Source organism: Anser cygnoides, chromosome 1 (genome assembly GCF_040182565.1).
Source record: "Anser cygnoides isolate HZ-2024a breed goose chromosome 1, Taihu_goose_T2T_genome, whole genome shotgun sequence".
In the NCBI taxonomy this organism is placed as follows: domain Eukaryota; kingdom Metazoa; phylum Chordata; class Aves; order Anseriformes; family Anatidae; genus Anser; species Anser cygnoides.
In genome coordinates, this window is record NC_089873.1 from 39,313,732 (window position 1) to 39,341,271 (window position 27,540).

General features: G+C 42.7%; 2 protein-coding genes across 5 annotated transcripts in view; both read right to left on the reverse strand.

Annotated features, from left to right (window-relative positions):
• The window catches only part of PTPRB (protein tyrosine phosphatase receptor type B), a 61,799-nt gene extending 40,308 nt beyond the window's left edge, over nucleotides 1-21,491 (reverse strand). Inside the window, exons 1-4 of one of the 2 annotated variants that reach the window (XM_048065356.2) lie at nucleotides 21,354-21,491; nucleotides 19,672-20,064; nucleotides 10,548-10,786; nucleotides 5,043-5,319 (exon numbers count right to left, since the gene is read on the reverse strand). In XM_048065356.2, coding sequence (XP_047921313.2) covers nucleotides 5,043-5,319; nucleotides 10,548-10,786; nucleotides 19,672-20,064; nucleotides 21,354-21,408 — 964 coding nt within the window. In that variant the 5' untranslated portion in view covers nucleotides 21,409-21,491. Of the gene's footprint in view, nucleotides 1-5,042; nucleotides 5,320-5,428; nucleotides 5,719-10,547; nucleotides 10,787-19,671; nucleotides 20,065-21,353 lie in introns of those variants that run through there. The other variant, XM_048065357.2, reaches the window with a different exon arrangement.
• A 950-nt stretch (nucleotides 21,492-22,441) lies between these two features.
• Nucleotides 22,442-27,540, reverse strand: part of PTPRR (protein tyrosine phosphatase receptor type R) — a 144,068-nt gene continuing 138,969 nt past the window's right edge. For all 3 annotated transcript variants that reach the window (XM_066993002.1, XM_013198012.3, XM_066993010.1), the window contains one exon: nucleotides 22,442-23,361. In XM_066993002.1, the coding sequence (XP_066849103.1) occupies nucleotides 23,268-23,361 (94 nt within the window). In that variant the 3' untranslated portion in view covers nucleotides 22,442-23,267. The remainder of the gene's footprint in view (nucleotides 23,362-27,540) is intronic.

Consider the following 27,540-nt stretch of genomic DNA (forward strand, 5'->3'; position numbering starts at 1 on the left):
ACTAAGTCACTGAAGGCTATTATGCTGGCAAAAGTGAATAGCAGGGGTATAAACTTGTGCCTTGAAGGCAATTGTTCTAACCAGAAAAGGTCAAACTTTGTCAGTCAGAAGTGAATTTCAGCACTATATATGGTCAGATGCACAGACAGCTGAAACAGTTTTAATTTGACTAATACCCAGCGAACGGTCATGATAACTGTCAAGTTCAACTCTCTCTCGGACAAAGTTAGAATAAGGTTGACTGTTCATTTGTCCTGCAAAAGTAATCAACGTTGTAATCCACATTATTTGTCAAATTCCACAAAAGAAGACACCTCCTACGTCTTTGGAAGTGCTTATACTATCCTAGGCAATCTGTCTTCCAAGGTGCATTAAGCAAAGAAAGTATTGCGTGCCTGGAAGGTGAAGTTCAGAAATTCAGACTTTATCTAATCTATCTGGTCCAGAAAACAAAACACTCAGTGCTCTGTACATCCGTTAGAACAAAGGAACAATGAGATTGGGAAGTGCCTGGGCTGAAAGAGCCCTGGATGGAAACAAACACTTAAAAAGCCATTTACATTGTTATACAAGTCTCTGCTGGCAACAATACAATACTGATATATCACAGAAATAAAATATTTTCTAAGATATTTATATACCATTTGATACCGTATGAATTGATGTCTCCCAGTCTTCTCTTCCAGAAGGCTTCATGTTGCTTTAATTATACTGCATCTTCATTTTGACTTTTGGGAGAATCTGCTTTGTATGCACAGGTGCTATAAATGTATTCTATAGAAACAATATACAGTTTCATACAGTCCCCCCAAATACAGTCTGTAAGCACAGAAACACCCCTGCCTTAGGCAGTAGAAAAAAAAAAATGAGGTAAGTGCTCAGGACTGAGGACTGGGAATTCCTGACTTCAGCCTCAGCTCTCCTCCTACCAAATCATTTGTTTTTTCTTCATTTTCCCTTTTCGTAAAACAGTAAACATGGCCTACTTCACAAGGACTCTTCTGAAAATTAAGTTAAAAGGTTTGATTTCACAGTTTTTAAGTACAAATACCCATTTCATTGGGACGATATACAACAGAAAATCTTTAGAACAACCTACATTATCATTTATTTTCTTTTTATACTCTGCATTTGAGACGATCATAATTATTACATGATTATGGATTATAGGATTATACAGACTATAGTTGGTGCCACGTCACAGTAGTTGTTCTTACAGATGGCTAATAAATCAGATTTATCCCGAACAATTTGAAATTTACAGGAGCAAACACATGGCCAAACCACGCTTCTGGCACTTACAGTTGCGTGGTGCAATGGAAAAATACTCCGCCAGTCTGTGTCTTAGATGGTAGAACTGTTAACCTCTTTTCATTCAAATACTTAACATTTTTTTCTGGTAAAAACTTCTTATTTATCTGTTAGTTCTCTCAATGCAGGTAGGTTGGATCATGCAGTAACAAAAAATATCATTGCAACGCTTTCCTAGAAAACGATGTCGAAAATCATACTTTTAAGCCTATTTTAGAAGATTTATTTGAAACCAGGGGAATTCTCAAGATGTTTTTCCATGGCTCTCAAGACCAGTTTTACTTCTGAATTTCAAATTCTGAAATTGAAATTCATAAATTTACCAGTAAATTAGAATCTGTTCATACGCTACTGTTTTTAACTGGAAATTTACTTTAAAATATCTAATCCTTCACTGAAAATACACTACTGAAATATAGTGATGCTGACGCACCAACATTTGGAAAATTGAAGACTTAAAAGTGTTTTCTCTGAAATCAAGAAAGACACAAGTCCACCTTTTTTTGTCATACAGTAGTAGCTCTTAGTCACAGAAAGTGTTACTGAGATCAAAAAAGAGACAACAAGAAAGGATCAACAGGTGTATGTGTTGTTCTGATGTTAGAATGTCAAGCACGTTGACTAGTTACATGATTTTATAGATATATATTATATAGATTGTATATATACATATAAATACACATACTAAAAGCATAACGAATGGCAAATATTAACCTGAAATAAACTAAATATCCAGACTTGTGCCCACTAACATCTGTCATCTCAGGTTTCCAGTGGAAAATCTAGCTGTAGCTCAGAGGTGATAAATGGCATTATCAGCCTTTTCTTCATTTCCTATTCTACCAAAATAGCACAACCAACATTGCATGTCTGTGTATTCCTGGCTTATACAATGCGTATGTGATTGCATTTGCCATCATTTTTGAGGATCAATTTTAGGTCTCCCTCAGAGGATTAAATATTCAACATTTTATATTGGTAATTTGTAGGTCAAAATTTCTTGAGTAAATAGATGTAACAGACTCCATCTTGGTGGACTAGCATGGTTTACTGCATTACTATTCCTGCATTATTAGTTTTCAGATATATGCATCCATATATTAAACAGAAGCTGCTTCTCTACTCAAAGATTCGCTAAGGTATTATGTAAGAGTTTATGGAGTCTGGCAAGCTGTGCACCCACTCTATTAGAATATCAAACTTGTACATAGCACAGACAAAATCATAGTTATGACAATGCAGAACAATGTAAAATTAAAGACACAAAAGGCCAAATTTAGCTAAGGATTTGGTTCTCTCCAAATATTTACATTGTAACAGCAACTATGCAGTATGCATGTTCATATGCATTATTCATTGCTTTCACCATAAGTCCTTAATCAGAACAGATCACGCTCAAAATTTGACAAAATATTTTGGATTTTATGGGTTTAGATGCTCCAGCACTTTATATAAGAAATGTGATGAAAAACTGAACTTCCAACAGACATAAGTACATGAAAATTTTAATGGGATTGAATATGAGGAAAATGTTAAAGCTTCTGAATGAAATGTGAATATATGAAATTCTTTGTGTAGATTTATTGTGTCAAGGCAATACAGATGATCAAAAGCTCATTTTGCAAAAGTAAATGTGAGATAGGATTCCTCTCACTTAACTTCAACCATCTAAACCTCAGGTGCCTAGTCTAACCTAGGCTCCTTTCCCAAGCAGTGGAAAAAATAGGGCACCTCGAAAGGACAGCTTATCCCATCTTTCTTAAGACATACTGCTCAGGAAGGGAATCTCACCAAGTAGCAAGGTCAGACATCGTATTTTTAGATGGCTCATGATAACTCAGTTCCGCTACCATCCAATCAGTGGAAATTCTGTTTACAATATGTCTGAAAATATTGTTCATACTTCCGTATTCACCAGATAGTTTCCAGGAACATACACCTACAGACACTCAGTTTCTGGAGATCATAAAGCAAAACTATTGACGCTATGTTACAAAGGAACAGGTGAAGAGTTTCCAAAAAAATGGTTTAAAATGCTGCCCCTAGTGGAAACATATAGAGAAACATGGAACTGGACCGCATTCAGCAACGAAATGCATGGAATCAACAATACAACATCAGTTGCTGAGAGGCAAAACAAACCCCATATATTGTTTAGAAAAAAAATAAAATTGTCATATTCCAGAGCTAATTGTGTATTTTAAATATTATCGAGCAATGCAAGAGATGTAACTGAATTAAGGAAAGTGAGGAACCACAGACCGATCTGGGGAGCTGTCTTTGAAGCAAACCTCCAAAGCTCCTCTATTCTTATTTCTTGCTTTGACTAATCTCTGCTATCCAAAACTGGAACACAAACCACACTTCAAGTATTGTCAACTAATTTGCAGTATGTCAGCTTGTACTTTAATCAGTCTTTTCACTGACATTAGCTACGTAACATGACTCCAATCAGTAGTTGCTTCATTCACTTTTATCATCTTACAGTCTTGCAAAAATCTATGTACCAATAGTTTGTAAATGGCATATACAAACTACTGTCTGAATGATCATGCATTAAATCAAAATGTGGTCTAAGGTGCTATCTTCTCTTCTACCTCATCTCAAGTGTTCATTATTATAACTTTAATACACAGTACTGATGGTGATTCATACCTGTCACTCTGATAATGGTTGATTTATTCTTTCAATTTTCAAATTACAGGTCGTCAATATTGAAAACAATTGGCATGATGTATTATATGGACTTAAATCACCATATAGAAACTATTACTTGTTTTTATCAAGTGACATAACTTGAGCTTAACATATAGCTATCGCACCAGCAGATCTGTCACTAGACTTTTTCTGAACTCACCAAAGCAAATTAATGGAGGTTGTTTACTGTACTTGTATGGCTACTGCAGGGAAAAGGGTCTGACAATAAATGGTGCATCTGAACTGGTAAATACTAAGTATTTAGCTGCTGTAATCTTCAATACTAATACTGCAATACCTCTCTAAGACTTAAGGAGCAAACCAGGTAGGCATTTAATGATTGACCTTACTTAAGTCATCTCTGTTTTGAGTCTCGTGTAACCGCCCGTAAGAGGTTGGACGATATTATTTTTCACCATCTTTAAAAAAACACTAATACACACAGAAAGGGTCCCATTCTTCTGTCTCTGCAGCTGGTTGGTCTATGTAGTTCACTGCTTTGAAAGTTGGGTTGTTCACATCCACGCACAAGCACGCCCGCATACAGGGGGCTTCCCTGGGCCCCGGCAGGCCGCTGGAACATTTCTACAGCCGCTCACGGGTCCAACACTGCGAGCGCTCCGCACACCGCTGTCCGTCACAACACCTCAGTGGCTGTACTCGAAGCCAATGCACATGCAAGAAGTTTCAGCCTTACTTTTGGACTCTTACTTCTAGACTAAAACGGTCTAGGACAGAACGAAGCGGTAAGTTATCCTTGAGCGGGATCTACCTGTCAGGAAACAGGCTGCATTTAAGCGCAGCAAACACGCTGTCACCTGGGAAGCTGCGAAGCCAGCAGGCTTGGATGAGGGCACAGGACGTGAAAGCATTATCTCAAAGCATTACTCTGCTGGACGGCAGCTTGAGGGACGCAGGAGCAGCAGGGACACTCCCGAGCCTGCCGCGTTACCTTTTGGCAGCGCCCACTCCCGGCAGCGGCGCCGAGACCCCCCCCACACCCCCCCAGAGCCGTCCTCGCCCCTCGCCCCTACCTGTCTGCAGGGACACGTCGGTGGGCTCCCCGCCGGAGAGCGGCTGGATGCGGAGGTGGTACCACGTCCCGGCCTCCAGGCCCCGCAGGGCGCAGCCGTAGGAGCCGTTGGCGGTGCGGGCGGGCTGGCAGCCGGCGGGCTGCCCGTCCTCGGAGCGCCCCGTCACGCTGAAGTTGCAGGCGGGGGCCGCGGCTCGCCAGCGCAGCCAGGCGCCGTGCCCGGCGACGAGCCGCACCGTCAGGTTGGCGCTGCACCCCGCCGCCTCCCCCAGCGCGGCCTGCGGGGAGAAGAGGGGAGAATGGAGAAGAGGAGCGCGGGGAGGCGCTGCGAGAAGCCGCCCCGCCGAGCGCTGCCCCCCCCGCCGAGCGCTGCCCCCCGCCGCTCACCTCGCTCAGGGCCAGCGCCACGCACAGGGCGAGCCCCGCTCCATGGCTCAGCATCGCCGCCCGCCTTCACCCGCCCAAGCCCTCGCGGGGAGGGGGGCGAGAAGCCGAGCGCGCCCGGCGGGGTCCCGGGGGCGCCCCCTCCGCCGGGCCGCCCGCTTGCTGCATGCGCTGCGGGACGCCCCGGGCGCCTCGCTCCCTGCCCGCCCGCCTGCCTGCGCCGGGGGGCGGCGGCCGGGGGGTGCGCGGGGGCTGCCCGGCGGCCGGCCGGCGGCGGCTGAGGAGGAGCGGGGGGCGGAGGAGGCGGGGGAGGCGGCCGCCGCTTCCCACGCTGCCATTCTGACCCGGGCTGACTCCGCCGGAGCCCTCTCGGCGGGCTTCCGCAATCAAAAGGCGATTTCCTCGCCGCCCGAAGCGGGGGTGGGAGCGGGGGGGGGGGTTGGGGCGGGCGGGGGCGGCGCCCCGCGGCACGGTGCGGGGACGAGCCGCGACCCCCGGACCCCGGGTCCCCGGGGGGCGAGGGTCGCCCTCCTTCCCTGGGCGCCACCCCCGCGGCCGCCCCTCGGTCCCTCCTTCCTCCCGGCCCTCGGCTGCTCGCCCCCGGCTTTCCTTTCGGCCCCCTCTCCCTCCACACCTCCCTTCCTTCCTCGACGCTTCCTCTCTCTCTTCTGATCCCCCCCCGGGCCCCTCTCCCCCCTCGCGCAGGGCGGCCGCCATTTCGCACCTCGCACCTTGCCTCGTGCCCACCTCACCTCACACGCCCCTCGCCTCACACCCGCTTCTCCTCACGCCCGCCCTGTCTCCTTTTGACTTCAGCCGTCTCTGAACGTCCCTCTCAGCGTCTTTTTGCGGGACAGCCTGGCAGCCTGAGGGGCGTGTGGGGTTTGCTATGGACCACCGAGGCCTCTGTCCTCACCCTGTCCCTGTGACACCCTGACCACAGCCGTCAGGCCAGGAGCACCCTGGCAGATCTCGCCACCGAGCTGCCGCCTACGCACAGCAGAGGAGTAGCTCGTGTATCAATGGCCAAGCTTTTTGTTTTGCTCTGCATCAACTTCTGTCCTTGAAACAATTCCCCGGAATAACTCCCATGCTAAAATTACACACCAGCGAAAGGAAAAAAAAATCCCTGTTTTTAGACAGCACACAACAAGCTGCGCGCAATTTCAAATTCAGCTCTAGCTGCGGCACAGCTCTCCATTTCTGTCATGCACACCCATTTCCTTTTACTTAAGTTTTCTGCCTTTTAAAGCTCATATGCATGTGTATGCAGGTTGGGGTGATGGAGAAGAAACACAGCTAAAATTGTTTCAGACCATCAGATACTCAGATAAGCGATCACCTAGCAACTACCAAATAAATTTGTGGCTGCATAAAGGGGGAGGAATTCATCATTTACTTTCTTCACATGGGAGTGGCACTTTTCTGCATCTTTCTGTACTGCAAGATGCACACAGCATCTAAAAGCAGTGTCTCAAGCAAATTCAGTACCATCCCTGTTTCAGTCTTGCCCCATTTTGATATTTAGGGAGAAAAGGTGCTAGCATTTAGAAACGTTAGTCTGCCTTTCAGGGGAACTGCTACTGTAGGATTTGGGGGGCCCTTAATCTGTCAAACAAGATATAAATATCTGAAAATGCTTAGCTCTTATTCTTCCGTTCAGAAACCAGAGGTCTCAGCACCCTCGGGTGGTGACTTGGACCTGCGGAAAGCTTCATTGCTCTCTGGAGTTTCATGCCTTGTCCTAGGGACCTGGCACAGAGAGTGCTGGGCTTTACGCTGCAAAGGCTCGGGAAGACCGATAGCTTTAGGATCAATAATCTTACTTGATGTTATAAATATATATTGACTATTATATCATTGTCAAGCCCATTGCAGGACTAGATCTCCCCTGGAAGAAATGTTTTACATACTTCAGACAAAAGGAGTGACTGTGCCTCTAAGAGCTATTACAGTGGTAAAAATTCTGTTGACAGAAAACACAAGGTGTGTGTATTGGATGTTAACTGGTACTAAAACTATAAAAGTGTCTTGTAATCAGCTTAAAGTGAAAGATTTTTGCAGCATAAAATCATCTTTAGACAATTGTGCTTTAGGGACCTAATGGCATAAACTATATCAACACTTTCCCAGCACTGGAGAATAGAAAATATGAAGGCTTATTGGGATGTTTGGATCACTTCAGACCCCTCTCTGAAAATGACAATATTCAGAGCAAGCTGCATTTTCTTGGAAAGTTGGAGCTTGCTTTGTAGGGACTTTTTAAAGCATATCCATAACTTGAAATATATAACTCAGACATATAGGTGTAAATTAGTTAAGTAGATGTAATATGTGAAAGAAAAAAATGAAGTCCGTGCATACTTATAGAATTCAGAAAATAAATTTAACCTATCAAAAATGAAATTTAAAGATTCTTGGAAATGTCTGTCTGTCTTCTCCAGCTGACATAAGATAATGCGCGGAGAAAAGCTATGTTGCTGCTTCTCACCATTGCCCATAATTTCGAAGTTCCTACTTTATTACCCTTATTCTTGCTATCATAAAATCTTTAAAACTACCCTGCTATAGCTGTATTAGTAAGAAAATTCATTTTTACATGGTTTGAGACTTCCTTCTGTACATTATCCGCTACAAGACTGCTCTAAGTGTAATGTCTGCCACAGACGTCTATGCCAGTACTGGAACAGAACAGGAGGGATCCATCATTCACTGGTGGCAATATATGTATATAGAATAGCCAACATAATATGAGTAATTATTTCCAGACTGGTATTGAATAAATGGGTTTTTAGCAAATCAACAGTCTTGCAGCCTGTAACACTTACTGATCTGTGTGGTAAGCCAAGAAACTAATTAAAAAAAAAAAAGAATAAGAAAAAGAAAAAAAAAAAAAAAAAGAAGTGGAAGTGAGCTTTGGGAGTGGCCGGACATGTCTCTAATAGCAGGCTCCAAAGTCTCTTTCAGACACTTTCCCAAGGTTTCCTGAGTGTTTTTTTTTTTTTTTTTAACACCAACCTCTCTCTCTGCCTCTCTAATCAAGAGGAAATGGGCTTTGCATAGCTTTTGTCACGGCTTGAAAGTGCAAGCTGCAGTTTTACTTGAAATCCAAGGCTGCTCTAAACCAAACATTTTGTTTGATTGAAGTGTCACCATTGTCCCCTCAGAATTAGTATGCTCACAGCCAAATAACATCAAGGCTTTAGTTCTACAAACAAGAGGACCTGGCCTGGGGCAGACACAGTTCACGGGAAGAATTGTCTTCCTAACAGCCCTTATCAGTCTACCTGTTTTCAAAGTATCACATTAACTCCGATTAATCTTTTAAACATCTCTGCTAGCTTGACAAAGATGTTTTTAATTCCACTCTAAGGACAAGGAAGCTGAAAGACGGAGGCCAAAAACTTTTCAGTTTGTATGTCAGAGTATCTGATAGAGTATCTAGATTCAAATGTCCAGACCTGGCTGGAGACTCCAAGTGACAGATACTTGTGATTTTTATTTATTTATTTATTTATTTATTTATTTTTTAAATGGTGATGCCTAGCATGCTTATCATCAGCAATCTGGTTTTGAAGTTTTGACCTAAGCAACCTGCTCAGTGCATATCATGTGAACGAGGAGATGAGCTGGGGTAGGAACATAGGAGGTGATAGCTTCAATACAAACAGTGCTCTTCTCCAGCAGCAGCGGGACTTCAGTAGGAGTGCTGGAGGCACTTTGGGAAATAAAATATTCTACAGGATATTTCCATTTGGAGGAGACAGATATTTTGTGCAGGAGGTTTGTATATGAGCAGAGGGCATGGAGAAATTAGCTCAGCCTGCCTGTACCAACCCAAAATAATGGTATTTTAAAAGAATCAGCTGTGAAATAGGGTGCAGTGCACCCATCATCAGCTCAGTCCCTTGTGGGCAGCACCAAAATAGTTGTGACAGGGACCATAAATGTTCAAGTTAGTAATTTCGGCCAGCATAGTCCTGGGTAACACTACTTTTTCTTTCCCCCTGTCTGAAGCAGTCTCTAGTGACACTGTTTGAACCAGAATGTACAGGATTTCCTTAGAATAATCAGGATACGTTGAAGAATGAGCTCCTGTTGAAGACTACTCTGTCCCACAGCCCTCCTAAACACAGAACATATTTCTTAGTCTCATCCACGGTAACACTGACACCCAAAGTAATAACTGAAACGTTTGCCTACCCCAGTACATCGAGTGCAGTGTGGTCTCCCGGACAAGAAGCTACAGGGAAATATGGGATTTTTAGCTCTAACACCCAAGTGTCGATATCAATAAAGTGGCCAATAATCTCCTCAGTGCTTTAGGTCTAACTGCCTGGGGACGTTTTGCCAATGATTATACCAGATTTGTTCTCAAATTACTTAATTGTGCCTCGCCCTCACAAAACAGAAGCCTGGAGGTACTGTATGCCCACACTTAGCTTCTTCTCTGGATGGGGCTGGCACCCACTCACCTACTCTGCCAGGGCTGTCTGTGGTTGGACTCAGGAACATAGATCCAGAAGCAGCTGTGTGTCCTCCCCTCTGTCCATTGGTCAGTAAATAAGCTGACCAGGGTCAAGGCAGGGTTCCTCGTGATGCAAGTTAAAACATTCCCTTTTTACTTGCTTTGGTCTATAAGCCATGTGTGTAATTTTAGGGCTCAGCTATCCTAAAGGAGTTCATAAAGCGTACTGTTTCTTACAGCATACTTAGAGCTAGACCCTCACGTCACGCAACAAACCAACGGCAGAGGCTGTCACTGAGAACAGATACCTCAGCTCCCGTGTCTCCTGCTACATCCATGAGCTTCCCATTGCTCCTCACGTATCCTGAGCCTTTTCCCTGGAGCTCAGAGATTTTCCCAGTGCATTGTGCACACCACGATTGTGCTATACGGAAGGGGAAGATTTTTTCTGCAGCTGTACTTCTAGCAAAGGGGACTATCAGCATGAACAAAGAATCCCATCAGAATAAAGAACAAAGCTCAGTCCTGCAGCTGTTTTTCTTTCTTTTTTTTTTTTTTTTTTTCAGTCTATGAAGCATCCACCTGTAATAGCTATCAGGCTCCACAGAGTGGAGCAGGCTTAATAAAAATCAATCAATAATTCCTCTGCCTTACCTCCTCCGTAGTGCTAGGGTATTGAGGAGTAGTTGTTGGGATCCAGGCTTTCTCTGTTACTGCAGACTTGAAATCAAAGTAGAGGTTTTCAATTAATTTTTTACTGAAGTGTTCAGTCACATTTCTGGTGAACATCTCCGTGCTACTCTCCGGCAGATTTTCAGGCCTAGAGGTAACAGTGCTTAAAGGGGAGGATGTGGCTGTAGTACTCCGTACAGAAGTGTCTGTATCTTGGAGATCTACGATAAATGAAGGAAAGTGATTAAAATCAGCTCTGCATTTTTATAACCAGTTCTCTACATGCCTATAAATGTGGTTGAAATGGCTTCTAAGTAGTCTAAGTGCACCTGTCAGCTCTGGAGTTTCTTACTTTCAGTACAAATATTATTTTGTGTCAACATCAAATTTTGTGCAAAACAAAAGTATAGAAGAATAAATATCCTGAACATTCACACCATTCATTTTAAAAGTGGTCCGTCACTGGTTCCAAAGCGAAGAGAAAGGCTGTGTTTTGTCATTAGCAGCATGATGTTTTCACTCATAGCTTTTTCACTTACGTGAGTTTTACCAAACAGCACACAATTTCAGCTTTACATGGCCAATAAAAAGTCCAGGGTTTAAGGACAGGGGACAGATTCTCATCTGCCTCTTGTTGGTGTAAGTTCAAATCATGGCTTTATTTGAGGTAATGAAGTTCCTTGTGCCCACATGGACATTCTCTTGCATTTCAGGTCTGTCCCATGCAGACACCACGCTAACCCCTGACTGCACCCTTCCCAAGGTTCAGCTAACAATGGTATCAGTGAACTAAAGTGTCTGCAAATGTAACTGCGGGTTTGCTTTTTTAGTCACGTATGCTTCAGAGAACGCCAAAGTTGCAATTAGAGCGCAGGAAAGATTTTACTACACATTTTTCCTCCACATTTTCACGGCTCTTCCTCCCCATTGGTATGTATTTAATATCCTTTCTTTGTGGCGGTGAGGGCAGGGTTCAATCCGTGGTGGCCTCTACATCTGGTAGCATCACATTTCAGCTAAGCGATTGGAATCACTCGCTGGCCCCTTCTCACAAAAAAGCTGCCCTGCCATTGCTGGAGCACAGCTCGTGTGTGTTGGCCCAGCGCCCAAGACACTTTGTCTGTCCTTGAACTGGGGTCTACCAACATGACAGAGCCTTGTTTTGCTGCTGAGCCACTGGGCTGGTTGCCATTTATAACAATTTTAGCTCACAAGCCCTCTAAAAAAAAAAAAGAAAAAAAAAGTAATGACTGTGTTAAATTGAAGCAGAAGCTTACAAATGTAATTACTTGGTGGGCAATTATGTCTTAGCAGGCCAATGTGTGATTACCTCTTTACCCAAAGGATCAGTGGGTGAGCTTATATGAAGTCTTTTTTTTTGTTTTTTGTATATGTGTAACTATGCGTGCTAACATGTTTATTTAATGAAACTCACAGTACTCTCGTTTGCATCCAGAAATAAAAGTGAGATTGTAAGCCCTTGTAGGTGACACTTCCATGCAAGCGTCACCTGCACTCGACAGCACAGTGTGCTCACCAGGTATGCAGTGCTGGATCTTCTTGAAAAGGATTGGTTTGCTAGGATGGGAGGATACCCACTTTATACATTTTCCCTCCTTTTATCTAACTGTGTTTCTCTGGAAATAAAAATCACCAGGTATCCAATTCATTACAAAAATTGTTGATCGAATATTTTTCCAAATCAAGGCACTGAAAATAATACTATAGAACTAATTCTGCATTATTTTACAATGAAAGTAGCCCTTTACAGTGCAAAGGGTTTTGTCAGACCCTCAGGTCTGCTCCAACACTGTGTGATCATCCTCATGCTGCTGCTGCTGTATTTGCAGAATCCCCTGCAGAGTGCCTACGGTGCGAAGTCTGCTGTGGTCCCACATCACAATACCTTTATGTCCCACATCAAAAGGATGGAGAAGAGTCTGGCAGTGGCAGCCGTGTGCTCAAGCTGTCATCAGCTACAGAAGTAAGCCCTTCAGCTGACACAAGTCCAGGCTTAGTCTCAGGTCTTTGTTCCTGAGGATCTGCTGTTGGTTGGGGGTCTCTGAAAGTCTGCAGTAGGCAAGTGGAAATGACAGCCCCAAGGACTAGGACAGAATTAGGCCTGCTGGCTCTGTGCCTCTCTGATATCTCCAACTTCAGCAGGGAGTAGGCTACTGATAGAAAGATAGCTTTAACAAAAGGGCATCTGAGTGGTCAGCAGCCGCTTAGGAAAAAAGGCCACGCAGCGAGGTTCCTAAATATAGATTTACACACCCAACTTAAAAGCACATTTGAAAAAAAAAATCTTGGCTTTCTTTACAGACAAATAGCAGCCATTCCAACAGGAAGACGATTACATTCCAGTGCCAATTGTGTTTTAGGAAAGCTGCTACTCTGTAAAAGGGACAACGGTGCTGCCAGAGGCACCTATGGGACCTGGCATCCAGTGGGTAAGTGGCACTCCAGGAGCCGAGGGGAGAGCCTGACCCAAAAACCCCACTGGCAGCAAAATGCTTGGCCCCCAGAAATGTGCCACCAGCCCGAGGAGGTCCCACAAATGAGCACTCAGTCACTGCACCACCTGGCTCCTTTTCTTAAGACAGAGGATCTCCCCAGTCAGAGGCTGACAACCTACAACCTGCAGATGGAAACGACTTGGGCACAGCACTGTGCCATCCTGGAACTTCAGGTATACATACCAGTGCTTCTCATGTACGCTACACTGGACTAACAGGGTCCAAATCTGCCCTCACTTCAAGCAATTCAGGATTCAGGTTTATATTAGCTTTCTAAGTAAAGCCACTACAGTCCTAGCGTAAGGGCCCTCACATCCTTTCTTCAGCAGCAGGCACTTATGAAAGAAAATTTTGTATTATAAGATCCCAGCAAACAGATTTCTGCACTACTTTTCTGCACAAATTTCTATCCAGAAAAAAGCTCACCTCCTAGCTGTACATCAGCAAAGTACACGGGAATTGCAACAGTGGGATTACTCGCAAGTGTTTAACATTGTTCTAGCAGTCTCTTTGGAAATCAGTCATGAAACCGTTCATGGGAACAGAGCTGCAGAACTGACACTGACATTGATCACTAGTGGCTGGATGATATACAGTGTGTGAACTGTAATCATCACTGCATTGTAATCATCAGTGGCACACCCAGCAGAAATTATGGCATTATGACTAAGCACATACTTCATCCATGGGATGTACTGCAGACTGCATCCATCTGCACAGCAGCAGGATGCTTACAAGAAAAGGAAATCCACATGCCATGTATGCATGATGAGCAAGGGCGCTGTGCATCTATCCCTGGTTACTTGTCAGGTACTGAGAACCTGTGGTGGTGCCTTCAGACTCAGGTGAGCCAGCGTGGGGCAGCTTTCTGAAACTGCTTGCATCCTATTAGTCCGCCCAACCCTTAAAGCATAGCTTCAGAAAATGGAGGCTGAATTGCTTCTGAAAACACAAATGATTCAGGTATCTGTTGTATAAGAAAAAAATGCTGTGTAAGGCTGAATCTAACTTGCTGACAGCAAGATTTTAAACTTGAAGGGGTTGTTTTAAGGTCTCTATATGTGCAGGAAAATGAATTATCTTTCTAGCTGTCTACTAACTCATAAATAGACTGCAAAAATAAAGGCTCTCTGATATATACATATACATACATATATATATATATACACTTTGGATTTTTGTTGCTTGTAGGAGTGTGACAGAAAACCAAAATATACTGAATGGCCTTTCTTTCCCCATGCTTTTGAAAACTGTAAAATGTATGCTACTTTAGAAAAATGTCTTCTTTATCTGAAAGGTTGTAGAGATTAGAGATGCTTGCATCTCATGTCAGAGAGGTCAAAACTCCAGTAATCCTGAGCTGATCCTGTACTTGCTTGTTTTTGAAATGCTGAAGTAGCCACTTGGAGGCTCTTACAGCACCATACTGGTGGAACATCCCAGATAACTACGGTGATAATACCATAGCTCTATCAGCCCTATTTCTGACTCTCCAAATAGCCCCAGCTCACCCTGAAGTGGTATTTTGGTCACTGCAAGGTACCAAGACCCCATAAACTCCATGGACTGCGTCTCTACTGAAGAGAATTTAGAAAGGTAGATACTACGTAGACACCTAGGGCTTGGTTCAGTTGCCTGAACATGGACACCTAGAATGATCAGAGATGCCCTAGGGCACCTGAGAGAGCTGCTCAGGGCTCTCAGAGGACCTATGGAAGACTGATGTCTCTGTGGGTATGCCGTTAGAGGTCAGGAATGGAGAACCTCGGATGGCATGAAAGCACTATATTGAGACAACTGAATTAAGCCCTTTCTTTAGACACTGGTATTTAGATATCTAGTAGCTGAAACCTTCTCCATACTCTACACAGAGATCCATGCAAAATAAAGAGAGAACTTAATCATGAAAATTACCAGTATAGTTGTCTGCAACTGTCATCTTTGTTAGCATTTGCAGCTCAAGACGATATAGTAAAGCAGGACTGGCCATCCTCCTGGTTGCTCTGGGAAGCTGCTTATGTTGCCACGTTTTTTTTCCTATGATAGGAGCTTATCTGTTTTTATTCTACATTGTCTGCACTACCGTTCACTGAGACTTTGAAAATTAACCAAAACAAAAGACCTGGACTACACTGCAGGTTTTTCCATTTCTTTTTAGAAACTGTAAAAACACATTTATCTTTGAGCTTCTCTCAGTATGGTATTGGATTGTGTGCAAGGATTTGTAGTTATATCCAAGGATCTGACGCTGATGTCTTTCTTTTTCCAGAAGGAGCTGAGCAAAAATGGTCATCCATACATTGCTTTGACCAAAGAAAGAAGATTCAAGTATTTTTTAGTATTTCATGGGTTCACATAGATGTTAGCAAACTCTTTTACTTTCAAAACCCTACAAAATAACACCTTAGGGAGATCAAAACTGGTTTGACTGAATGTTTTTTAGGAAAAATGTTTTGAGTCAATTCAAAGGTAAAATGAATATGTTCACTCTTCCTTGTCTATTTCATTCTGGAGAAAAGTGTAAGGGGTACACATACAAAAGCCCAACTTGTTATAAACCTGTAGATGGATTGTTGTAGTCATTGTCAACAATGAAGGTGTTGAAAAATGAAGGCCCGGAGATGTAACATGGTGACAAAAATAATTAAGAGTTGCATCTTTTTCTGTGTTTCTGCCACCCTTCTTTGGTGCTCTTAGATACTAGGAACAAATTCTTTACTCACAGGGTGGTGAGGCCCTGGCACAGGCTGCCCAGAGCAGCTGTGGGTGCCCCATCCCTGGAGGTGCTCAAGGCCAGGCTGGATGGGGCTTTGGGCAACCTGGTCTGGTGGGAGGTGTCCCTGCCCATGGCAGGGGGTTGGAGCTGGGTGGGCTTTAAGGTCCCTTCCAACCCAACCCATTCTGTGACTCTGTGATACTGCTTCTCGGCTGTTTTGGAGCATGCTCTGAGTGGGCACTGCTCTGGCCTCCTCTTCCTTCCATCTCACCCACTGATGTAAGCAATGGGATGTGAACTGAGTAAGCTCATGCTCAGACTTCCTTGTCTATTTTGTTTTATGTCTTTGTAGATCCCACTATGGCTTTTAAGGACCTGGCACATAACAGTGAATAACAAAGCCATGCTCATCTACGAAGTCAGCTTCTCTTCTGAACGGGGCTTAGTCCTGGTAACCACAACTGTAGGGTTTTGCAGCTACACTTGCTTCAGGAGATGTCTCGACTGTATATGATACAGCAGAAGGGAAATGCAGCACAGAGTATTACATTACAGAACAGTTCATGTCACCTTCTGTGTCCACACTGCTCTACAGGCTGCACGTCACTCTCTGGAGCTCAGTGAATAATTTCAGCATATACCTTTCCCTCTTTGAAATCATTCTCCACTTAGTGAATAATTTTTCGTCTGCGGTGGTTTTGAAGTTTGTGGATAATATTTGAGGTGCCAGACGGCATTGCCTCTGATCTGTAATTGCGTATTTTAGTGAAACTAATCTTCCCAGAACAAAAAAGACTTGTAAGAATTGCTTACGCTTCTCAGAAGTGACAACAGCATTATTGTGTTTTATTTGCGATGCTCTGGGTTATCTGTTATTTGCATGCAACAGATTTTGCTGTTCTCAGTCATAAGTGAAGATCTTAGCCCCTCTCAAATAACATTGCCAGTAATTTGTAATGATCACATAATTTACTGTGTGCAAAGTTCCTGTGCAAATCTGTAATACATCCAAATACAAAATAGGAGCCTGAGAGTCCTTCAAGTCTGCCAGTTCTCTACGTGCAAAACCATACTTTGCCTAGCTCTTCCGCTGTCCTCATGAGGACACTTCCAACTACTAGTTGATTATCGTAATTAACATGCAGAATTTACTTCTCCTTCTGTCCCAGACGTACTGTGCTTCCAATGAGTTTAAGCTCTCTTTTCTTTTTCTACCTTGCTCCTTAGGTGTGTTCTGTTTCTCCAAGTGCCACCACTCCCTCATCATCCTGCCTTCATCCAGCTCCTCCATGCTTTCCTCCTCCCTGCTTACACTCCTTTTCCTTCTCCTGGATCCTGGACTTAGGGGAGCTCTGACCCCAAGTTCCTGCTGCTGAAAAGAAGGCCCTAGCTCTTTTGGGACGATGCATCTTTCTGCCCATAATCTCTTTGTGAACATGATGAGAACCAAAGTCTCACCATCTCAATCAAGGGAGATGATACCTGGCGAGCCTTCGTTGTGTCAGCTGTTTCAGCTAGCTGCCAGAATCAGCCATGGCTTTGTGTGAGACAGACTGTCTGCTGCTAGATTTAAAGTGAGCTCTGACTGAACAGAGCCGGGATACACGTGTAAACTGATCGTGATTTCCACAGAGTCATTTAGGTCAGGTTTGTAGCAAAAACTACATATCCAAACACATCTCAGACGTCTGATTTGAAATCCAAACCTAAGCTCAGACTTTATCCAAGCTCAGAAAACTCATGCTTGGCATTTGAAGTAGTTCCAGTACAAAAGGTAGTTGCAGATGTTGGGTTTGGAGCTTGTACTTTATCTGAGCTGATAACGTGTTTGGGATGTAATTCAGTAAGTTATTCCTTTGTGAAAATATTTCTACTTTTTTATGAGTACTATGAAAACAACGAGAGTAAATTATAATAAAATATGGTGTTACTCAGGAGTAGAAAAACATACAGCCATTTCAGCTCCAAAGACTTAGCTCAGTTTTTTACTATCTTATCTAAATATAGACTGAATATGTTATTTTAGGCTGATCCACAGCAGCTTTCACTGAAATTAGACAGATGTGTTTGGAAGACTAATTTTAAGAATTCAACATTGAAATTTTTGACACTCATATGACCATTGAGACCAGCACTGTAGGCTTTTTTTTTTTTTCTTGTAGTACTTATCCTTATTATTTTTAAAAATGCATCTCTTCGTACTACTTCTACTCTATATGAGCTTCTTACATACCTAGAATTCTTAGTTAGGTACTGTGGATCATAATGTATTGTTGATTTCTCAGCTTCCCAGAGCTGTCAGAAAGGAGACGATAACTGATACAGTGAGTCTCTGAAAGTGGAACAACAGCTTTCCTTATGGGGAGAATTTCAGGAAAATTAAGGTAAATTCATTAAAGAACTGTGCACAGTAAATAGATGAGAAGGTGCTTTGATACTACATGACAATCGTCTAACTCAGTTCTCATTGGTCTTAAATTGCTCCTCTGAGGATGAATAAGAAAAGGATGCAAGGTTTTAAACGTTAGCCACACTTTACCCAGCTATCTACAGAAATGAATAGTGCCTGGGTACCTCACCTTAACTCTTCATGGTGTCTTTGAGTAAGCAAGCCATTCTTACCCTATACTCAGGACTTCAAATGATTTTGCATTTTTAATCTCTAAAATGTATGGGCGGGCTGGGATGGCATCTTGGCCAATTTTCCATTCCCTGATTCTGCAAGCTGTCTTTTTGGACCTCCACTCAGGTGAGTACTCTTGCTGTTGTGAGTAGATTTCTGCAAGTGCAAATTGGGTGAAAAAATGATATCCAGCCTTACAAGGAGTGGGTGGATCAGCTGTCAATCATGCCTTAACATTCTCAGGTTAGAAAGAACAAGCAATTTGTTTCAAACATTCTGGAAACTTGGCCATATGCAAAAGTATTGGATCATGAAACATTTTTGAAATCCTGTAAAGACAAGAATAAATGGTGCATTTCCCTGCAAAATACTTAACTGTGCACGTTGCTCTTATTTACCATGAAGAACAGCTTAAAAGTGTGCAAGCAGAATATCAAAAGGATGAGATGGTCAAAATGAAGGATTGACAAGAGGACATCAAGGAAAACATTATTAATTAACATTCAAACCATTCCTTTGGTTTGAATGTTCATACCTTCATACCTCCCTTTTTGCTGTGGATATGTAAACATGTAACTTCACAGGTCCAGAAGGATGTGCACAGACTCATTCATATCTAAGTGTTATTGCAAGAATTTCTGAGATTTTAGATTTAGTTCGTTATTTTCAGGATTTTGAGTGTTCTTACAGATATTTCATCTAAAGGCAGAGTGACACTGTGTAAACACATGAATGTGTAAGCCATATGGCTCTTCTAATCATGGATTAATGATTCTTCTAACCATGATTTGGGTTAATCAGAGCAATAATTGTATTTGATTTTCAGATGTCTTCTTGCTCTTGAAAGATTGAATATGCATTTGGATGATAAAATGAATGGGGAGGAGAAGGACTTGTACACATCCATATTAAAAAACCTATTAGGAATTATAACCCACATTTCTGTTTAAAAATGTAAAAGGAAATGACACAAAATAGTGAGCTGAGATTGCACATAAGCACTTTGATCCAAAGACTGGGAGTAGAAAAGAGGAGGGACATCCTGAAAATGCAAAATGGCTTTACAAAACACACCAATTGTCAGAAAGACAGCACTAATCTCAGCTGTTCTTTTTGTTCTCTAAAAGCATTTTTGACTATGAAAAATGTTTTTCCATATGAATAAAACAACAGTTTGTAACATTTGATTAAATATAAAAGACATTTTTGCTACCAAAACTTCCAGGATACTTCCTTGAAGGAATAGCTCACCTTGCTTTGAGCACAGATTTACATAGACAGGTTTTCCCATCTCTCTGGCTTCAAGCTGCATCCATGTATGAAGATATTTCTTACTCTGCTTGGCCATTACCTTCTGACCTTGTTTTGTGAGAAAGAGTGAGCTGTTGGCCACCTTCAGGAGCCCATCCTCCTCATGGCAAGTCCACCTGACTGCCTGGGAGCAATCAACGATGATGCTGCGAGACGACAGCGCAGAGCGCGTGGAGATGCTCAGGCACTGGCCAGATTTCACGTGGAGGAGCCTGTCATCGGCCATCCACTGCCACTGCTGGTTGGGGCTGGTCATACTGCACTTTTCCATAATGACTCCTTTCTTTTCTGAAAGACACTGCTGTTTCTGCACATGGATAATCAGAAACCCCTCTGGAAGAGGAAAATCCCAGAAAAATACAATAGATTACATATGGTTATTTAACAAAAAGCAAATTCCTGATGATTTAAAATATGTCAGCAAATAAAGATCTCTTCCCACTTTCTACATGTTGAACTTTTCATGAACTTTCCTTGTGCTGAACCTATTTAAAAGAACACCAAGCATACAACCCGCATGATGCAAACACTGTTTCATGGTAATGTAAAGAGTGAGGATGCAAAAAGCAAACTGTTGTGACAAACCTTACCTTGACCTTCATTATATGTAAAAATGAAAAAGAAAAAAAAACAACAACACACCAAAATCTGTATATAAAATAAATCCAAGAACTTCTAACTTTAAATACCAGTTCTAAATATTGCACTTCCTCTGCTTGAAAGCATACAGAGATCTACAAAAGCTCTCAAGTATTTTTTCAGTTTTATGGCCCAGTCTTTTTACAATCTAATTTACTGCCTGCAAATTGTTTATTAAAACTCAGTGTTAGTGAAGAAAACATACAAAAGGACATTCCCAGATCTGTGTGTCTCTCAGTGCCCGTGCCTTTACAAGAATGGAGGCTCTTTACTGATAGGAAGTATATCTCTTACAGGATTTACTCCAATGTCTCTAGCTGTTAGTTCTGTGACCGCCCTGATTCACATCAGATCAGCTCTTTGTGCCACCATACTTTAAAAACATACAACAAACACTTAAATGAACAGAACTACAACTCATTCATCAAAAAGCCCCGAAGTTACCAATACAAAACCCGTACATGTCACAGAGCGCAGAACTGGATGTTTCAAAGGCAGCCTCTCTGCCCCATATTATTTACATTTTTTTTATAACGTGTTGCTCAAACTTTTCCAACCTTATTAGTTACAAGGTGATAAAATCAATGCCTATTTCCCTCGGCTGGGGTTTTTCACCCCTCTGTTTTAACAGATATAGCTAGTTTCTAACTAAGCATCACAGAAAGCTCCTGCCTCTGGAATTTTCACAAAGTAGGACTAAAAAATAGGAGCCTCCCTTTCGAAGAGCTTGTCCCAGAGCTCAACCCCTGCATAGTCTAGCATGAGATCTTCTTAAAAAAAATAAGAGTTATATCCAGCATAGAAAAAGACAGTTTATTTTCCTGTGGAAAGAAATCTAAACAGAACAGGCTACATTGGCCCTGCCCCCCGTTCCTTTTGTATGGACTCAACCGAAGAAGTGACTCGGTTTTTGTAAGTCACCGGCTGCCCTGGTGGGGCAGAAAGACCAATACAGTGGAGGGGAGGTGGGGAGAGACACTTACCTGAGGACATCAAGGCAAAACAGGTAAAAACCAGGACGTGAATTAAAGAATCCATTTTCCCTCTAGCAACTCCCCACGCTTCTCTTAAAAAAAAAACACCTCAGATAAGTGAAGCGAAGGCTAGGAAGGAAATGTGCCTTCACAGGGGGAAAAAGTCAGTGACGAGCACTTCCTTCTATTCAATTGTTTTGGGGAGTTTTGCACCACTTTGTCGTTTCATATGATTCTTCAGAGTTTACTAGTTGCTTTATTTTGGAAAAATACAAATATGTGGGGCACTAGAAGAGATGGCGATGAATCTCTTTAGACTAAAAGTCCAAAGAAAAGGGATTGTACTTTTGTGTAATGTGTTGCCTGTGAAATTATGAGCCTGCAGGTGATCTGGATGGTGCTGAATAGGTATATACTGTATTATCCAGGGAACACATACACATTTCTTTTTGATATGTAATCAAGCAAACTCCTGATATTGATATTTGTAGCTCCACAAGTCCTAAAAGCCAAGAAGACAGGGGTAGGAGAAGGGGAAGAGGAGGAGGCAGAGCTCTGAGGTTTGTACCAGGTCTTACACAAACTCCCCCAGAGGATCCAGTGATGCTGATTTTGCCTTCAGCAGGTGATCCGCTTTGCTCAGCGTCAGTAGGAGCTTGCCTGTGTCATCTGGATTTACTCTCCTGTGGTCTGAAGTCTTGGGGGATCTAACCAAATTGTACTGGTCTGTGTCTGTTTTGGGGGTACAAGAGTGTGTGCCGCATTGCTCTAAGCAAAAATAGAGACTTCAGTAAATATTTTATATCAAGTGTAATTTATTAGCAGTATGAAGCAAAGTCAACATCACTGCATTAAAAACTCATTATACCCTGTGAACAGACCTCCCAGTGCTATAAGTCATAATGCCAACTTTGAATTTCTCTTAAAAGCAAATTCTTACTGAGCAGTAAGGAAACAGTCATAGCAGCATTTTCTTTTTTGTATAACCTGTCATGGAACAGTCCATATCACTAAAGGCATCTATCTCATATTGAAAGAGATAGAGCAGATAAACAAGATAAGCAAAAAATCCCATATTAATAAAAGACAGACAAATATTTAAAATCCTTACCATTTAATATATGCTACAAAGTTTCTTTTAAAAGTAAAGTGGCTTACACAATTTACAAATACACTGGATTTGGGTCTGTAGCAGAAGCATGTTCTAAGACAATTAACAGTATAGGGTAAATACATACACATTGAATAACAGACATTGTGCTCTGCAACTGCTCTGTAAGACCTACAGTAAATACACATTTAATAGTTAATAGTATGAAGAACATATATTTCCATATAAAATATTGACTGCTTTTGAATATTTTCAAAAACAAGACTTTTAATTTTATCTCATCTTCTTTTTCATTTTTTTAAATCCATAATTGAACACTTGCAATTTTAGCAGCAAGAATATTATGTGGCCAAGAAACAAGCTCACCACATAATCAGTAATAGCACTTTACAGTACAGTTGACAGTCCATTCACAAGACAGTTTGCAAACGCTAAAGCATTTATACACTTGATAAACATTTCTTCTGTAGAAGTTCCAATGTCCAACTGACTCCAGCAGTAGCACATACATACATTCCATATGGCAGATACCAGTATTACAGAATTAACCCACCTTTAGATATATATGTGAAATCCATGTGTAGTTTCAGCACGGTACCTTCTTTATAAATCATTTTTGGGAAGCTCACAATACATTCATATACAGTAAGGGTCCAGCAATCTTTATACTCTTGCCAAACTGTCCACAATCCTTTCAGAAGTTGGCTTCAAAGCCGTTCTTCCCACTGCAGTAAACTCCTTGAAGAAGCTGCTGGTAGGTAATGAAATAAATTACCTCAAGAGACTGACATTCGGTTTTACCCTCCTTGTCTTCACTGGACAGCTTCTGCAGAAAGTCTGCTTTCATACAGACTCAGTGCATGGTGCACAAATTCATACTGTTCACTGGTCTGAACCATTCCACCCCTGAAAAGGAAACACAGCAAAATGAAATCTTATTTCTTACGAATGCAACAATCTCCTGTCCATGCCAGCCCTATCACCACCAGATAATGCAAGGACTTTCCTCAATGTTTGACTTAGAGTTTGCTTGAGTAAGTGGGAGATTTGCCTAAGCAGAAGTACATTCTTCATGATTTACATGTACAGCATGAACTACCGGTCCTGATACCATCTGAGTAAGAACTACAGAGAAGAAACACCGGGCACAGTTTACATTGTTAAAACCTACATTTCAAATTCAATACATTCATAGAGAAATTCATTCAGATGCTTGGGCAAGGAGGACCAGGTACAAGGAATCATCATTACCATTGATGGAGCAAGGGAATATTCAGAATCTGGCCTTTCTCTTTTGTCCTTTACTAAAAATGTAACCTTCGTTGACCCTCAGATTGCCTGTACAGAGAACAGCTCTTCCTGTCCTCTTTCTAACGCCTACAATGCATCCTGTCTGAACAGCAGCCACCTAAGAAATTTTACAGCAATGACTCATTTTAGCACCAACAATACAGCAGAGTTTAACTTGACCATAAAAAGGACTAGTAACAGCCACACTGGATTTGACGCCTACATTTAATACATCCAACTGATTACAATTCCTTTTTCAGGTTGAACTGTGAGGATCAAGTCCCACATGTCCAGTGCCAGTTGCAGTGAGGTAGGAAGGGGATGATGTCCTACAGGAGGTAGGTGTGATATTTAGTATGAGTGTTACCATTCAGCTCGGAAATTGAACAGAGCTTCATTCCAACAGTACTAATGTCTTTCAGATCTCACTTCTCATTGAGTGAAGGCTCAGGTTTACTTAATTCCACTTTCTCTCACCTGCCAGTGTACTCAAAGCAACAAGCTCATCCTCAGCTTACCCTGGAGCAACTACTTACCTTTGGGGGGATGAATGGACTTAGATGGAAGGATGACATTAAGATGATTCTGTGATTCTGTGATGTGTATTGTGTCTGGCATAAGCTAAATCTTCACTACAGCAATGAAATTCAGAGGGGGATTTGGATCCAGAGCAATGTAAAAGCCAGGCAGCTTACAGCAGAAGGTCTGACAGACTCCCATGCGATCGCTTTCAGGGGTAGCAGCAACAAAATGGTCTACCAATATAGAGGTGTGTGAAAAATGGCAACACTGCCTCAACAAATGTTGTCCTTTAGTATTAGAAAAGTCCACCTACAACCATAAGGTCCTTCCACTTTCCTCAGTACTGCCTCTTCGCTTTGCCAACAAAGACATCCACAAATTCATAACCCCTGGCTGCCTGCAGCCGCTCTCCTCTGCACCCGTCTCTTGCTTGGAGATCCAGTGAGAGTCCAAAGGTGCCGGGAGGGCTTTGTTTTGGTCCTCCGTGCTGCCTGGCCTCCTTCCTTCCTCCTCCCTGCTGCGTCCTGCCCGGCCCACGCAGCCCCTTCCCAGCCGCTCTCGCTCCGTGTCCCCCAGGACACACTCTTGGGGAGCGCATTCCCCAGCTTCAATCCGCTGTGAGGAGGGGTGGAGGAGGAGAAGGCATCCAGGGAGGAGCACATGGCAGGAAGGGAAGGTTAAAACTAGCCTGGCTGCACTAGGCTGTTTGTGGAGGTGACCCTCGCACCCACCTCTGTTGAGCTGAAGTAACACAAAATCCCTGAGAAAACATGTAAAAGCCCGTCTGGGGTTGAGCCCAGCACTACTGCATTTGCTCCAAGAAAAAACAAAGTGTTGTGGTGCTCCTAAACCCTGTGTGGGCAGAGCAGTGCGGATCCCTGTCAGCTGAGGGGGCACTCAAGTCTTGGAGGTTCGGACAACTTGTCAGCGCTATCACACGTGGGATTCTCCCCTTTGTTCTTGTGTAGAGCCCACACCTAACATCAAGGAATTATCTGCGATCCTAAAACATCGGTTTTAGGAAGAGTGTTCAGGAGGAAATCTGCTCAGGGAGGGAGGTTTCCTCTCCCGTGTCCCCAGTGCCCAGTAGGGATGGACCCACAGCTGCGGCACCTCCGGGCCTGCAGCCTTCGTGCTCTGCCAGCCACCACTGCTCGGCTCCTCTGCGAGCCGCTGGGCTCGCTGCTTCTTTGGGGTGGTGCTCAGAAGAAACATACCCTGGTGCCCAGTGGGTTTGGGGACCATAACCAGGTCTGCCTGAGCAGCCATGGTGCAGGGGCTTGTTCCCTGCCCTCTGGCTTGCTGCTAGTGCAGCTGGATGCAGTCCGCTCCACAATGAATGTGATGCGGCGTTTGGAATTTTTTTTTTTTTTAACCTGAAGCGATTAGTCAAAACACTTAAACAATGAATTGACGCACACTGGAAACTCTTTTCATCCTGTCTGGGGAGCCAAAAGCAAAGTTATTGGACGTCATTCCAAGAATGTGCCTTTAAGGTTAAGAATGTGCAAAGTTTCTCGATATCACAGTAAACCTTGAAGATGCCTCACATCAAACGTTTCCTGTTTCTGTTGTAAAACATAAAAAATGAAGTGGAAAAAAAATAAAGTTGAGCTGAGGGTCTGTCTTTCTATGAAGCCACACAGAGCACAGCTATTTCTTCAACGTGGGTCAAGATTTTGAGTGGATGGTCCATTTCCTCATGTTAGTTTAGCACAGATGACTGCTGCCAGATCCTTTCAACTCTTAGCAAACTCATAATTAACATTTAGCAGCTAAGATGAACACAGCACCTAAACATACTGTAATTGGGAGCAGCTCTCTCCCACACCATTCCCTGCTGGAGCTCTATTTATATATCTCTATATCTCTCTGTTTCTAGAGGGGCTTCATAGGCAGTTAATTAATATATTTTTCAGCACAGCTCTTTGCCACTATCTGCAATTTATCTGTATGCTTGTTTGGTTCTCACAGAGTGCACTCTGAACACTCAGTTTTCTCTTTTTGTGAGGGCAATCTGATGTACAAAGAATAAATTTCAGCCTGCTGCTGGCCAGCTTCATGAGGATCAAAGCCTCATTTCTGTTCCTGCTCTGCTCCTGGTTGTACCTCATTGCTCTTGTTGGCCACGCTAGCAACTGAAATGCAACACAGCTATGGCCACAGCCAGCTCTTGCAGCCATGTCTAGCGGGATGCCAGCTTCAAACCACTTGTAGTGACCTTCTCTCACACACCACCAGCCGATATCCCCATGTCTGGACTGGCTCACCAGGAGAAGTTGATCTCGTGGAGCTCTGTGCATGTTACAGTGATACTCAGCTACTTTATGAACCTGCAGTCTGGCTGGGCTGGCAATGGCTGCTAAGCTCTGCTTTAGCAATCCTTACTAGAAACTAACTGCCAGGTGAGCAAGAGCCATCCTGCAATATGGCCAACGGGAAAAAGGAACGAAAAAAGAGTATCTGGTGTACTGAGTTTTGCCCAGAAAAATGTCTTCAAAAATTAAAACACAAACATACTTTTTGTCTCAGGCAATACCTGAGAATATGTAGAGCTGAGGAGCCTTCACCAAGATCTCTGGAGTCTATTTAAATAATCTGAAACTTGAAAAAATATCAAAATGCACAAACCACAAGACTTAGATTTTATAACAAGCTTTGTGTCACTGACATCAGCGTGCTCAATGTTTATACTTAGGTCAGATTTCCATTCTTTTTCCAAGGTAATCCAGGATCATAATACATATAAGAAAGTTCATTAGCCAGATATACTTAACCAAACTGTGTTGTCAGTAATAATGCTGAAAATCTGGAACATTTTTCCTGTGGCTGAAATAATAATAAAATATTTGAAATAAAAACTGATGTAGCTGAGAACAGAGTTTGCCCTCACTTCTCTACAATTAAGCATAAGAGCAATGAGAAAAAAGTTGACTTATAACAGAAATACTAAAATGGGGAAGAAAAATACAGGCCTTTTTAAAACAAGAAGAATAGATAATCAGGATGGAGCACTGGAAACGTGGAGTTGATAATTTAAAACAGAGTAAGCATTTTTTCCCTCAGCTCTTCCATCTTTTTCTGCTGCTGTGATTTTCAGGTCAGGAACTCCCCTTGGAGAATTTTGCACTCCAAGTGGCTCATGCTGCCCTGTAAGGATCACATTACATTCTCCACTCTGATGAAGGTGTGTGGGAGGGGAAGGGCAGAGGAGGTGATGCATAAACACAGTCAGCTATATGGATTCTGGTCCTTTAGCAGTTTGTGGCTCCG